A 14789-nucleotide genomic window follows, 5' to 3' on the forward strand; every position below is an offset into this window, starting at 1 on the left:
CTGAATATTTACCCCTCAATCAACCTCCCAAAAACAGATGATCTGGTCATTAACACATTGCTATTTGTGGGAGCTTGCTGTGCGCAAATTGGCTGCTGCGTTTCCTACATTACAACAGTGAGTACACCTCAAATATTCTTAATTGGCTGTGAAGCACTTTGCGGCGTCCGTTGGTCATGAAAGGCGCTATAGAAATACAAGTCTTTCTTTCTCTCCCAGGAGATTGTGTAACTGGCAAAAAAATCCAGAGTGGGGGATGAGGAGAATGTTTTCACACAGCGAGTTGTTGTGATCTGGAACGCACTGCCTGAAAGGGCGGTGGAAGCAGATTCAATAGTAACTTTCAAAAGGGAATTGGATAAATACTTGAAGGGAAAAAATTTGCAGGGCCATGGGGAAAGAGCAGAGGGGGAGTGGGACTAATTGGAGAGCTCTTTCAAAGAGCCGGCACAGGAACGATGGGCCGAATGTGCTGGACGTGGTTGACAGTATACATATTGAAAGAGGCATGTTACGCAATGACAGTTCAGTTCAACTTGATGTGTTGGTAGCCAGGGTCTATGAACATGCGTAATAACAACAGAAAATGCTGGAAAAACTCAGCAGGTCAGGCAACATCTGTGGAGAGAAATTTGAGTTGACGTTTCGGGTCGAAACCCTTTTTCAAAACTGGAAAGGAAATAAAATAAATCGAAGGCAGGGCTGCGATCGAACAAAAGAAGTAAAAGAGACATTAAAAGGTATTCAAAACCAGACGAGATGGTAATAGGACAGTGGAGACAAAAGACAGCTGAGATTAGGTGTGAAGTGTACTGGCAGGATGAGAGGCAGCTGCCAGGTGGGAGAGAGAAAAAAAAGGAAAGGGGCGGGGAGGAAGGGAAGACCCAAAACAAAGGGGTGGAAAAAAATATAAGTAAAAAAGTAATAGGGGCCGAGGTTATGATCTGAAATTGTTGAACTCGATATTGAGTCCGTTGAACATGCGTATTCAGTAACTGCCAACTGCAATTGACCCCCAGGGCATCACCAACTAAAACAGAGCAGGCAGCTCAACAAGAGCAAGATGAAGAAGTGGACCAAACACAGCGATGTGACCGAAGCGGAGGAGTTCCTGCAGGATGTGCGGCTGCAGGAGCGGAACGGTCAGTGGTCTCGTCTCTGAAAAGACAGGCGACAGCTTGTACTCTGTAGACACAGGAGGCGAACAGAAAGATCTGCTCCATAAATGTAGGAAAAATTACAGCCTCTGCGGATCGACCGAATTCTATATTCTACTGGGAGAATCACTTGTTCATACTGGACTCTGATTCCTGTCCCAAGAGCTGGAATTCCCCAAACACTACGTGTTGTTCAACATGCTGTTGTTGGACTTTGGAACTGATAGCTCACTCACCTGACTGCAGTCAAGGGGGAAAAAAAAACCAGAAGCCATAATAGAAACAAACTAAAAAAACAATTCAAAATCAGGTAGAAGGTGGCAGAGAGGTGCAGTGTATTGGAGCACTACTCCCAGGGCCAGCCTTACACGTTGTTAAGCCCTGTGCCTATAGTCTCACTGGGCGAGAGCATCTGGCCACTGCCTAGGAATGGGTGGACTATAAAGTGGTACTATATCACAAAGAGGGTGCACTGAAACACCTAGAACATTACATCAGAGAAACAGGCCAAGCCGGACTTTATGCTCCACACGAGCCTCCTCCCCAACCTCCTTCATCTCACCTTCTATTCCTTTCTCCCTCATGCGTTTATCTAGCTTCCCCTTAAATGCATCTAAGTTATTCATAGAAACATAGAAGATAGGAGCAGGAGTAGGCCATTTGGCCCCTCGAGCCTACTCCGCCATTCAATGAGATCATGGCTGATCATCCAAATTCAGTACCCTGTCCCTGCTTTCTCCCCATATCCCATTGATCCCTTTAGCCTCAAGAAATATATCTAACTCCTTCTTGAATATATTTAATGAATTGGCCTCTACTGCCTTCTGTGGTAGAGAATTCCACAGGTTCACCACTCTCTGGGTGAAGAAATTCCTCCTCATCTCTGTCTTAAATGGCTTACCCCTTATCCTTAGACTGTGACCTCCTGGTTCTGGACTCCCCGGCCATCGGGAACATCCTTCCTGCAACTGAGTGCGAGTCATCAAAGAGTGCTGTGAGTTTGGGTAAGTGTGAGAGTTCTTTAATTGTTATTTCTCTTTAAATCATTCTTGATAAGATTACTTAAGCAGTTTAAGTAAAGGGGAAAAGTTAAATATTTGGGATTCTGTTGGTTTAAGAAGAGTAAAACAAGGTTACACTGCAGTAGGAGTAAATTGGCACAGCAGGCAGTGGAAACCAGTTTTCTAACCAATCAGCGGGGGTGACTCATTTGGCTGTAAACAAACAAACAGTATAAAAAGACCAGTCCTAGTGCGAGCAAGCACTGAGTGCAAGTCAGCAGAGAGTGCTGTGAGTTAGGGTAAGTGGGGTGTTAGGTGCTCTTTTCAAACTTTAACTCTGTGGGTTGTAGTTAATAAGGCCTTTCTGGTGCAGAGTGACTGTTGGTAAACCATTTAACTGGTGTAACTAGAGGGATTGATTTAATTTAAATCCAATTAATTAAAGGGGATACTAGCATCTAAAATCGGGCAGAGGGTGTCCATAACTAACAATAAAAAAATTAATTAATTACATAGAATGGAGCAGGTGATGTGTTACTGTTGCGAGACGTGGGAGCCGGTGAACCCCATTGAGGCTCACGGTGATTACATCTGTGACAAGTGTCTGCTGCTACAGGAACTCCAGCTCCGTGTTGATGAGCTGGAGTCTGAGCTTCAGACACTACGACACATCAGGGAGGGGGAGAAGTACCTGGACTCTGTGTATCAGGAGGTGGTCACACCTATGAAGTTAATTAATTCAGATGTAGCCCATGGTCAGGGACAGGACGGTGTGACTATGAGTGAGGCAGGTACGGGGATCCAGGAGGTAGAGCTGGAGGAGCCGCAGCCCTTGCTCTTGTCCAACAGCTTCGAGGTTCTTACTCCCTGTGGGGACGGGAGCAGGGACTGCAGGGAGGATGAGCAACCTGGCCACAGCACCGTGGAACGGGGGGCCATTCAAGAGGGGGGAGTAAATAGAAATGTTGTAGTGGTAGGGGATAGTATTATTAGGGGGATAGATAGAGTTCTCTGCAGCCGAGAGCGAGAGTCCCGAAGGCTGTGTTGCCTACTCGGTGCCAGGGTTAAGGACATCTCCTCTGGGCTGGAAAGAAACTTGCAGTGGGAGGGGGTGGATCCAGTTGTCGTGGTCCATGTTGGTACAAACGACGTAGATAGGACTAGGAAGCCGGTTCTGTTAAAGGAGTATGAGCAGCTAGGGGTCAAATTAAAAAACAGAACCTCAAGGGTAATAATCTCTGGATTATTACCTGAGCCACAAGCGAATTTGGCTAGGACAAATAAAATTAGAGAGTTAAATGCATGGCTCAAAGACTGGTGTGGCAGAAATGGGTTTTGCTTCCTGGGACACTGGCACCAGTACTGGGGCAGGAGGGAGCTGTTCCGTTGGGATGGGCTTCACTTGGCCAGTGCTGGGACTAGAGTCCTGGCGGATCATATAACTATGGCTGTAGAGAGGGCTTTAAACTAACTAGTGGGGGGGAGGCTCCTAGAGAGCAAATAATAAAAATGACAACAGAGAAGGTCATAGACTTAGGTAGCAGTGGGGAAATTAAAAACCAGAGCGTGTCAGGAAGGGGCAGAAGGTATGGAGTAAAAGGCAAAGTAATAAAAAGGGCAAAAGCAGGAACTAAGTGTCACAAAACATATTTGAAAGTTCTCTATCTGAATGCACGTAGCATTCGTAACAAAATAGACGAGTTAATGGCACAAATAACTACATATGGGTATGATCTTGTGGCCATTACAGAAACATGGCTGCAGGGTGACAATGCCTGGGAATTAAACATACCAGGTTATTTAACGATCAGGAAGGACAGGCAGGAAGGAAGGGGAGGTGGGGTGGCTATGTTAATAAAGGAAGGAATCACTGTAATACAGAGAAATGATATTGGGTCAAAAGATCAGGATAATGAAACAGTTTGGGTGGAGGTAAGGAATAATAAGGGGGAAAAAACACTAGTGGGCGTAGTCTATAGGCCTCCGAACAGTTGCAACTCTGTTGGACGGAGTATCAATCAGGAAATAGTTGAGGCTTGTAATAAGGGAACATCTATAATTATGGGGGATTTTAACTATCATATTAATTGGACAAATCAAATTGAGCAGGGCTGCCTTGAGGATGAGTTCATTGAGTGTATTAGGGATGGGTTTCTTGAGCAGTATGTAACTGAACCGACCAGGGGGCAAGCAACCTTAGATCTGGTCCTGTGTAACGAGACAGGATTAATTAAAAATGTCCTAGTAAAGGATCCCCTTGGAATGAGTGACCATAACATGGTTGAATTCCATATTCAATTAGAGGGTGAGAAGGTTGGATCTCAAACAAGCGTGCTAAGCTTGAATAAAGGAGACTATGAAGGTATGAGAGCGGAATTGAGTAGAGTGGATTGGGAAAATAGATTAAAGGGTAAGACGATACATGATCAGTGGTGTACATTTAAGGAGTTATTTTACAACTTCCAAAAAAAATATTCCACTGAGAAGAAAAGGGTGTAAAAGAAAAGACAGCCATCCGTGGCTAAGTAAAGAAATTAAGGATAGTATTCGACTAAAAACAAGGGCATATAAGGTAGCCAAATCTAGTGGGAGGATAGAGGATTGGGAAAACTTTAAAAGACAGCAAAAAATAACAAAAGGATTGATTAAGAAAGGGAAGATAGATTATGAAAGTAAATTAGCAAAAAATATAAAAACAGATAGTAAGAGTTTTTATAGTTATATAAAAAGAAAAAGGGTGGCTAAAGTAAATGTTGGTCCCTTAGAGGATGAGACTGGGAAATTAATGGTGGGAAATATGGAGATGGCAAAAACACTGAATGAATATTCTGTATCAGTCTTTACAGTAGAGGACACTAAGAATATCCCAACACTGGACAAACAGGGGGCTATAGGGGGGGAGGAGCTAAACATGATCAAAATCACTAAGGAAGTGGTACTCGGTAAAATAATGGGACTCAAGGCGGATAAATCACCTGGACCTGATGGCTTACATCCTAGGGTCTTGAGGGAAGTGGCGGTAGGGATTGTGGCTGCATTAGTAATAATTTTCCAAAACTCCCTGGACTCGGCAAAGGTCCCGGCAGACTGGAAAACTGCTAATGTAACACCCTTATTTAAAAAGGGCAGTAGACAGAAGGCTGGAAACTATAGACCGGTTAGCCTAACATCTGTGGTAGGTAAAATTTTGGAGTCCATTATTAAGGAGACAGTATCAGGACATTTGGATAATCATAATTTAATAGGACAAAGTCAGCATGGTTTTATGAAGGGGAAGTCATGTTTGACAAATTTGCTGGAGTTCTTTGAGGAAGTAACATATAGGGTGGATAAAGAGGAACCAGTGGACGTAGTGTATTTAGATTTCCAAAAGGCATTTGACAAGGTGCCACACAAAAGATTATTGCTTAAGATAAAAATCACGGGATTGGGGGTAATATTCTGGCATGGATAGAGGATTGGCTATCTAACAGAAGGCAGAGAGTTGGGATAAATGGTTCATTCTCAGACTGGCAATCAGTAACTAGTGGTGTTCCGCAGGGGTCAGTGCTGGGTCCCCAACTCTTTACAATCTATATTAACGATTTGGAGGAGGGGACCGAGTGTAACATATCAAAGTTTGCAGATGATACTAAGATGGGAGGGAAAGTAGTGAGTGAGGAGGACATAAAAAACCTGCAAGGGGACATAGACAGGCTAAGTAAGTGGGCAGAGATTTGGCAGATGGAATACAATACTGGAAAGTGTGAGGTTATGCACTTTGGCAGGAAAAATCGTAGAGCAAGTTATTATCTTAATGGCAAGAAACTGGAAAGTACTGAAGTACAAAGGGATCTGGGGGTCCTGGTGCACGAAACTCAAAAGGTTAGTACGCAGGTGCAGCAAGTGATTAAGAAGGCCAATGGAATGTTGGCTTTCATTGCTAGGGGGATAGAATATAAAAATAGGGAGGTATTGCTTCAGTTGTACAAGGTATTGGTGAGACCGCACCTGGAATACTGCGTACAGTTTTGGTGTCCATACTTAAGAAAGGACATACTTGCTCTCGAGTCAGTACAAAGAAGGTTCACTCGGTTAATCCCGGGGATGAGGGGATGGACATATGAGGAGAGGTTGAGTAGATTGGGACTCTACTGATTGGCGTTCAGAAGAATGAGAGGCGATCTTATTGAAACATATAAGATTGTGAAGGGGTTGGATCGGGTGGATGCGGGGAGGATGTTCCTGATGATGGGTGAAACTAGAACTAGGGGGCATAGTCTTAGAATAAGGGGCTGCTCTTTCAAAATTGAGATGAGGAGGAACTACTTCACTCAGAGGGTGGTAGGTCCATGGAATATGCTGCCCCAAAAAGCTGTAGAAGCTACATCATTACATAAATTTAAAACAGAAATAGACAGTTTCCTAGAAGTAAAGGGAATTAAGGGTTACGGGGAGCGGGCAGGAATTTGGACATGAGTCTAGGTTCTGATCGGACATGGCCCTGTGGGTAGCGGAGCGGGCCCAGGGGCCGTGTAGCCTGATCCTGCTCCTATTTCGTGTGTCTAAATCTGTTAGATTCAGGAGATGGTTCTGTGATAGTAGATTGGCGGTTAGGATCAGATCAGCCATGATCTTATTGAATGGCGGAGCAGGCTCGAGGGGCCGATTGGCCTACTCCTGCTCCTATTTCTTATGTCCTTATCGTCTGTCTAGTCCTGTTAGAATTTTATAAGTTTCAATGAGATCCCCTTTCATTCTTCTAAACTCCAGCGAGTATAAGCCCAATCGACCCAATTCGCCTCAACCACTTCCTGTGGTAGCGAGTTCCACATTCTCCCCACTCTCTGAGTAAAGATGTTTTTCCTGAATTCCCTATTGGATTTATTAGTGACTATCATATTTATTGAACGGCATGCACTGAGCTGCCTCGTCTCCCACTACCCCATCCTGATCTCCTCCTGATTGCTCCAGACGAACTCTATTCCTGCCAGGTGCAGCTACAGTTCCCCACCACTTAAAGTGCCCACATTTGAAATGGGCAGTTGCTTATATCGGCTAAAAAGCGGCATCCATTAACCATTAACTCCTGTGAAGCCCCTTGGGAACTTTCACTACGCTAAAGGCGCTATATAAATGCAAGTTGTTGTTGCTGAATTGTTCTTGGCAGCATTACCATTCTACTGTCCTCTCTCTGGTAACTGTAATTGAAATGATTTGTAACGTTACCCTGTTATACCGGCTAACCACGTTTGGACGAACAGGCCTGCTGCAAGGGGTGTGGTCTGTATTTAAAAGCTGGGATCTGTTCCTAAAGGAAAGCAAGTAGGCAAGAGCTGCTATCATCCTTAGCCAATGAGCACAGAGTACAGAAACCAGCTCACCATCTCAGTCCCACCTCTCTGTGCCAAAAGTTAATTTTTTTAGCCTTTTTATAAAAAAAGTATTAATTCACGGGATGTGAGCGTAGCTCGCAAGGCCAGCATTTATTGCCCATCCCCAATTGCCCTTGAGAAGGTGGTGGTGAGCCGTCTTCTTGAACCACTGCAGTCCGTGTGGTGAAGGTGCTCCCACAGTGCTGTTAGGGAGGGAGTTCCAGGATTTTGACCCAGCAACTATGAAGGATCGGCGATATATTTCCAAGTCAGGATGGTGTGTGACTTGGAGGTGGTGGTGTTCCCATGCGCCTGCTGCCCTTGTCCTTCTAGGTGGTAGAGGTCGCGGGTTTGGGAAGTGCTGCCGAAGAAGCCTTGGCGAGTTGCTGCAGTGCATCTTGTAGATGGTACACACTGCAGCCACGGTGCGCTGGTGGTGGAGGGAGTGAATGTTTAAGGTGGTGGATGGGGTGCCATAAAGCGGGCTGCTTTGTCCTGGATGGTGTCAAGCTTCTTGAGTGTTGTTGGAGCTGCACTCATCCAGGCAAGTGGAGAGTATTCCATTACACTCCTGACTTGTGCCTTGTAGATGGTGGAAATGCTTTGGGGAGTCAGGGTGAGACACTCATCGCAGAATACCCAGCCTCCGACCTCGTCTTGTAGCCACAGTATTTATGTGGCTGGTCCAGTTAAGTTTCTGGTCAATGATGACCCCCAGGATGTTGATAGTGGGGGATTTGGCAATGGTAATGCCGTTGAATATCAAGGGAAAGTGGTTAGACTCTCGCTTGTTGGAGATAGTCATTGCCTGGCACTTGTGTGGCGCGAATGTTACCTGCCACTTATCAGCCCAAGCCTGAATGTTGTCCAGGACTTGTTGCATGCGGGCATGGACTGCTTCATTGTCGGAGGAGTTGCGAATGGAACTGAACACTGTGCAGTCATCAGCGAACATCCCCACTTCTGACCTTATGATGAAGGAAAGGTCATTAATGAAGCCCTCACTGGAAGTGACTCAAGTGTGTGACACCTCAAGTGTATGCCTGTCTGTCCCATCCCCTGTTCTCTTCCCAGGATTACCCTTATTCCGATTACCTTTGTTTGATTAAGTCTCTTTTTCGGTCACCTTTTTTTGCAGCTATTTTTATTGGGTTCCCAAGAAAGTACCTTCATATTTTAGGAAAGCAAAATACTGCGGATGCTGGAGATCTGAAATCAAAGCAGAAAATGCTGGAAATACTCAGCAGGTCAGGCAGCATCTGTGGAGAGAGAAATAGAGTTAACGTTTCAGGTCGATGACCTTTCGTCAGAATCGTTTCGTCATCGACCTGAAACGCTAACTCTTTCTCTTTCTCCACAAATGCTGCCTGACCTGCTGAGTGTTCCCAGCATTTTCTGTTTTTATTTCAGATTTTAGGAAGTTATTGTAGCTGCACACTCACACAGACCCTACAAAGGCACTGCACAAGTAAGGGTACATTCCACAGATATTTTGTTAGATCATTGTATATTTAGGTGCATTTTATGAGGGAGTATACTCCCACAGTGTATGGAGTCACTGCGCATGCTGATTACACGGTGCTTGCGAGAGGTGGTTACTCTCGGAGCAATCCTGTGTTGCAGGACCAAGCCAGCTTGTTTGGCATTGGCTTCTGGGCAACGTTCCCTTTCATTTTTCTGTGTTCTGCGTGGCCTGTTTATTTCAATGCACGGTACCTTTTAATTTAGTATACTGTATTCGCTGCTCACGATGTGGTCTCCTCTGCATTGGGGAGACCAAACGCAGGTCGGGTGACCGCTTTGCGGAACACCTCCGTTCAGTCCGCAAGCGGGACCCCGAGCTTCCGGTCGCCTGTCACTTTAATTCTCCGCCCCACTCCCACTCTGATCTCTCCGTCCTCGACCTCTTGCATTGTCCCAACGAAGCTCAACGTAAGCTCGAGGAACAGCAGCTCATCTTTCAATTAGACACTTTACTGCCTTCTGGGCTCAACATCGAGTTCAGCAGTTTCAGATCATAGCCCCTGCCGCTATTTTTTCAGACAGCTGCTGTTGATGATTCTGCCATTCCCATTTACACCTCTTCTAGACCCATCTTTTGTTTCTTTTCTTGTCCCATTACTACCCCTTTTTGCCTTGTACCAACATCTCGTTTGTCATTTAATCTCTCCTGCCTTCCAGCCTATCACAGACCTTCCCTGTTGTCCTTTCCTCCCCTCCCCTCCCCCTCTCCCTGCCCCTGCTTAAAAACCTGTTACATCTCCAACTTGTTCCAGTTCTGACGAAAGGTCATCGACCTGAAACGTTAACTCTGTTTCTCTCTCTCCAAAGATGCTGCCTGGCCTGCTGAGTGTTTCCAGCATTCTCTGTTTTTATTTTATCATTGTACCTTTAAATTTGCCGCGCACGGTATCTTAGAGGGAACAACCTGTGAGCCGCCTGCATGGTACATTCCCGATTCAAGACTCCCAAAACAAGCGCTCTACTCGGAGCTCCGGCACAGCAAGAGAGCCCCAGGTGGGCAGAGGAAACGCTTCAAGGACACCCTCAAAGCCTCCTTGAAAAAGTGTAACATCCCCACCGACACCTGGGAATCCCTGGCCCAAGGCCGCACAAAGTGGAGGAGAAGCATCTGGGAAGGCGCCGAACACCTCGAGTCTCTTCGCCGGGAGCAAGTGGAAGCCAAGCGCAGGCAGCGCAAGGAGCGCACGTCAACCCAAGCACCCCACCCACCCGCCCCTTCAACCACCGTCTGCCCCACCTGTGACAGAGACTGTAGGTCCCGCATTGGACTCATCAGTCACCTGAGAACTCATTTTTAATGTGGAAGCAAGTCATCCTCGGTTCCGAGGGACTGCCTAAGAAGGAGAAGACATTCCCGATTGCAGCTCGGAGCTTAGAGGGAGCATTGGTTCTGGGGACGGTGGGGTCGGTTGTGGAGAGGTCTTGAATACCGGTGACGATGTTGTTTGGAATGAACACTTGGGATTTAATTCAACCACACCTGCAAGCTGTCTTTTTTTTTGATAACACTCCCATGAAGCGCCTTGGGACGCTTTATTACGTTAAAGGCGCTATAGAAATATAAGTTGCTGTTGTTGATGACATGTAACTTTGATTAAATGGAGCTCAACTGCGCAGTCATGTCTGAAAAATCCATTACCTGGACCATCTGCTTTCCCTGTTGAAGCAAGTGTGCTTGTGGGATAGAAAGGGACGAGAGACTGAGTAACGCATCTTTAAATAAATGCTTCCAATCAAAACTACCGCGGTATATTTATTGTTCATTCACAAAGTGTGTTCTAGTTCTGTCCGTGTTTGCACACAGCAAGCTCCCACAAACAGCAATGTGATAGTTGACCAGATAATCTGTTTTTTTAGTGATGTTGGTTGAGGGATAAATATTGACCCCGGACACCGGGGAGAACTCCCCCTGCTCTTCTCTGAAATAGTGCCGTGGGATCTTTTATGTCCGCCTGAGAGAGCAGACAGTCTAACGTCTCTTCTGAAAGACGGCACCTCTGACAGTGCAGCGCTCCCTCACTGGGAGTGTCAGCCTGGATTTTGTGTTCAGGTCTCTGGGAGCGGGACTGTGAACCCACAACCTTCTGACTCAGAGGCGAGAGTGCTGCCCACTGAGCCACGGCCGACACCAAGGCTGAATGCAGGTTGTTGCTGAGTGTATTGACCATCCAAGGGTGCTGCAGGTCTGAACATCTCTCGTCATGTACACAGTTACTCCCCTGCTGTCAGCCATGGCTCAGTCAGTAACCTTCCCACGGCCAATGGGAAAATGTAACCCTCGCGTATGAAAATGGACGCGCTCTGAGTTGCCCTGATGCCGACAGCTATATCAATCAATCAAATCAAATCAAATCAACCCAGAGCGAGTCATAGAAACATAGAAACATCGAAGATAGGAGCAGGAGTAGGCCATTCGGCCCCTCGCGCCTGCTCCGCCATTCAATGAGATCATGGCTGATCATCCAAACTCAGTACCCTGTCCCTGCCTTCTCCCCATATCCCTTGATCCCCTTAACCTTATATTCTTCAATATATTTAATGAATTGGTCTCAACTGCCTTCTGTGGTAGAGAATTCCACAGGTTCACCACTCTCTGGGTGAAGAAATTCCTCCTCATCTCTGTCCTAAATGGCTTACCCCTTATCCTTAGACTGTGACCCCTGGTTCTGGACTCCCCCGCCATCAGGAACATCCTTCCTGCATCTCCACCTTCAGGGTGGGAGGAGGAGGAATGAATCCAAGGGAAAGCACCTCATTCTGTTCAACTTCACAGTTGCGTCCAATTACCGTTATTTTGCAGCGTGTCGATCTTTTTATGTAGAAAGCAGCGTCGTCACACATTTCTTACACATTGCAATGATCAGATCACAACTTGAGACCAATAATATCCATCCCAGTGTGAATCAAAGTTTCGATTGCTGGGATGTTTAGCTCCCTCTGCAGTTGTGTGTTGGGGCTGCAGGCTGTGGATTTCTGTATAAATGACGCAGGTTTGGTAACTTAGCAGGAAAGGTTAGGGTATTTAACAGAAAACAGTGTCTTGCCCCGCTTTATACTTGTCTACTTAAATCAGCAAACTGTTCAATATGTACCCCATTGTTTCTTAATAAGGATTACACAGCACATCGTACGGCTAAAGTATGTCACGCGACAGACAAACACAGCACCACCTGCTGTTCATTAATTGAGACAATTCAACACGGGCTGCCCCGGTAAGAGTTATGGGGCTGACAACTCCTACCTTGCTCAAATAAATCAGCAAGTTATTATATTGTAAAAAGGATATAGAGGCACTGGGGAGGGTGCAAAAAAGATTTGCAAGGGATGATCCCAGAACCTTTCGCAACCTCAGGATGTCCCAAAGCGCTTTACAGCCAATGAAGTACTTTTTCGAAGTGCAGTCACTGTTGTAATGTAGGAAGCGCGGCAGCCAATTTGCCCACAGCAAGCACCCGATCATCTTTTTTAGTGATGTTGGTTGAGGGATAAATATTGACCCCAGGACACCGGGGATAACTCCCCCCTGCTCTTCTTCGAAATAGTGGCCGTGGGATCTTTTACGTTCACCTGCGAGAGAGCAGACGGGGGGGGCGGGGTGGGCCTCGGTTTAACGTCTCATCTGAAAGATGGCACCTCCGACAGTGCAGCGTTCCCTCAGCACTGCACTAGGAGTGTCAGCCTGGATTTATCTCTGGTCAAGTCTCTGGAGTGGGACTCTGAACCCTCAACCTTCTGACACCGAGATGAGACTGAGTCACTGGCTGACACTGGCAGAGACGTCATCAGCCATAATAGATACACCATGCAGCCCAGATCACAGAGGAGGCAGCTGTCCATGCTTTATTTTAAAAGACCTCAGCATGTTTGATCACATCACACGTGGGAAATGTGCATTGATGTGCATTTTTCTTTTTGCTGGTGGACACACACTATTTGCATGTTAGCGGAACTGTTCAACCTTCCTATTTCGATAGACTGCAATGTTCTTGGTGGGTACACCACCAGCCTTAGGTATAAGTTAACACTCAGTAATTTGGGGAAGCAATTTGGAAAAACTATTCAGCCGGTCAGGCAGCATCCGTGGAGAGAGAAACAGAGTTAACGTTTCAGGTCGATGACCCTTCGTCAGAACCTGAAATGTTAACTGTTTTTCTCTCACTCCACGGATGCTGCCTGACCTGCCGAATATTTCCAGTATTTTCTGTTTTTGTTTCAGATCTGCAGTATTTTTGCTTTTGTAAGAACTATTATTGCCTCTGTCGCCATACGACAGATAGCCAAGTGTATGATGATGCAGGATATCTCCTGAATGGCGTTGCATACATCCGTTAAGACGGAAAAAAAACTCACAGCTTCACGGGACCATTCATGGCTGTGGATGTAATGCAAGCTGATGACAAACCTAAGGCAGCACATTGTTTAATCCCCAATTCTTTTTTCCTCCTTGTCCTTTCTTCCGCAGGCATTCGATTCATGCGAAGGTACATTTTCTAGCTGCAGGATTCCGACCTTGCCCAAGTATTCACTGTGCATGCGAGTGTCTTGGTTTCGTTGGGCCACGGGGGATCATCACAGTCACGTACGCTCTGCTGCTCGCGCCCAGAATCCACACGTGCTCACTTCCAGCAGGGGCTCACTGGCAATGTTCCCTGTCATTTTCTTTTGGGGGGGGGGGGGGGGGGGGGGCGGCGGGGGGCCCATTCAAAATTTCACACGTGCGGGTTTTATTCATTTTAAAAGCCGGCTCACCGGCTGCGTGGGAGCTCAAGAGCGCTGTGCGGCTTGAAAGGAACAACCAGGAAATGAGAGAACTGACATGAATCAGTCATTCATGAAAGAAAGACTTATGAAATAATACTGAGCGGCCTGCGGGTGGCGCTGTCCAGGGAGAGTATAAATACTCGGGCACGGGCCCAGCTTGCTCAGGACATTCTTAACGGGAACTAGTGAAGGACACAACTAGACCTCCATGTTGTAAAACAGTTGATTAAAGCCTTGTTTAACGCTTAGACCAGGTGCCTAGTAGTTTTCTTACATCAAGAACCTTGGATGATTTGCCCCTTTCAGAGCTCAGGAACGCTCAAGGCCAATTGCAGCACCCTCGCTGCTGCTCAACTTGGCAAGAGATGGCGGGGCGGGGCGGGGCGGGGGGTGCAATTTTAACCTAACCCGGCCGTCGGGAAACTAACGTGATTGGTTTTACACCCAGCCCGATTTGTACTCTCCATTGAGGCTCCACCCGATCCCGTGGGTACCCCGCCCGACGGGTTATTGTTAAAATTAACCCCACTATTGTGAGGAAAACCCCGATGTTGCACTGTGTTTGTCCCTTCCACCTCACCGATCCATTGCCATATTTCAACTGTGAGATCAACCCAGCCCCTCCCATATTCATTGTCTTAGTGAGTTTAACAGCCAATGTTGTCATTTTCATAAAAGAGGCAGGAATAGCAACTTGTGTGATAGGCAAAGCAGCAGATGGTTAAAGGAATACCAGACATGTATGGCTACAGTCATTGGATTAGGGACTTTCACAGGTCCCATACTAATTAAAGACTATATATGAACTAGTAATGTATCCTTATTACTCTTAATCAATTCAAAGTATTTCCAACACAGAAACAGGCCATTCGGCCCAACTGGTCTATGCCGGTGTTTATGCTCCACACGAGCCCCCTCCCAACCCTCTTCATCTAAAGAGGAGGCATTAGAAAGGCTGGCTGTACTTAAAGTAGATAAGTCACCAGGAGCGG

General features: G+C 46.3%; 1 protein-coding gene across 2 annotated transcripts in view; it reads left to right on the plus strand.

Moving 5' to 3' along the window:
• The window catches only part of LOC147122534 (uncharacterized), a 41235-nt gene extending 27555 nt beyond the window's left edge, over positions 1 to 13680 (plus strand). The window contains exons 2-4 of one of the 2 annotated variants that reach the window (XM_086006335.1): positions 1020 to 1142; positions 2072 to 2161; positions 9844 to 10650. In XM_086006335.1, the coding sequence (XP_085862461.1) occupies positions 1064 to 1142; positions 2072 to 2161; positions 9844 to 10334 (660 nt within the window). In that variant the 5' untranslated portion in view covers positions 1020 to 1063 and the 3' untranslated portion in view covers positions 10335 to 10650. Of the gene's footprint in view, positions 1 to 1019; positions 2162 to 9843; positions 10651 to 13498 lie in introns of those variants that run through there. The other variant, XR_015080780.1, reaches the window with a different exon arrangement.
• The last annotated feature ends 1109 nt before the right edge of the window (positions 13681 to 14789 follow it).

Source organism: Somniosus microcephalus, chromosome 2, assembly GCF_052327205.1.
Source record: "Somniosus microcephalus isolate GS21.2 chromosome 2, FLI_Smic_1.0, whole genome shotgun sequence".
Classification (NCBI taxonomy): domain Eukaryota; kingdom Metazoa; phylum Chordata; class Chondrichthyes; order Squaliformes; family Somniosidae; genus Somniosus; species Somniosus microcephalus.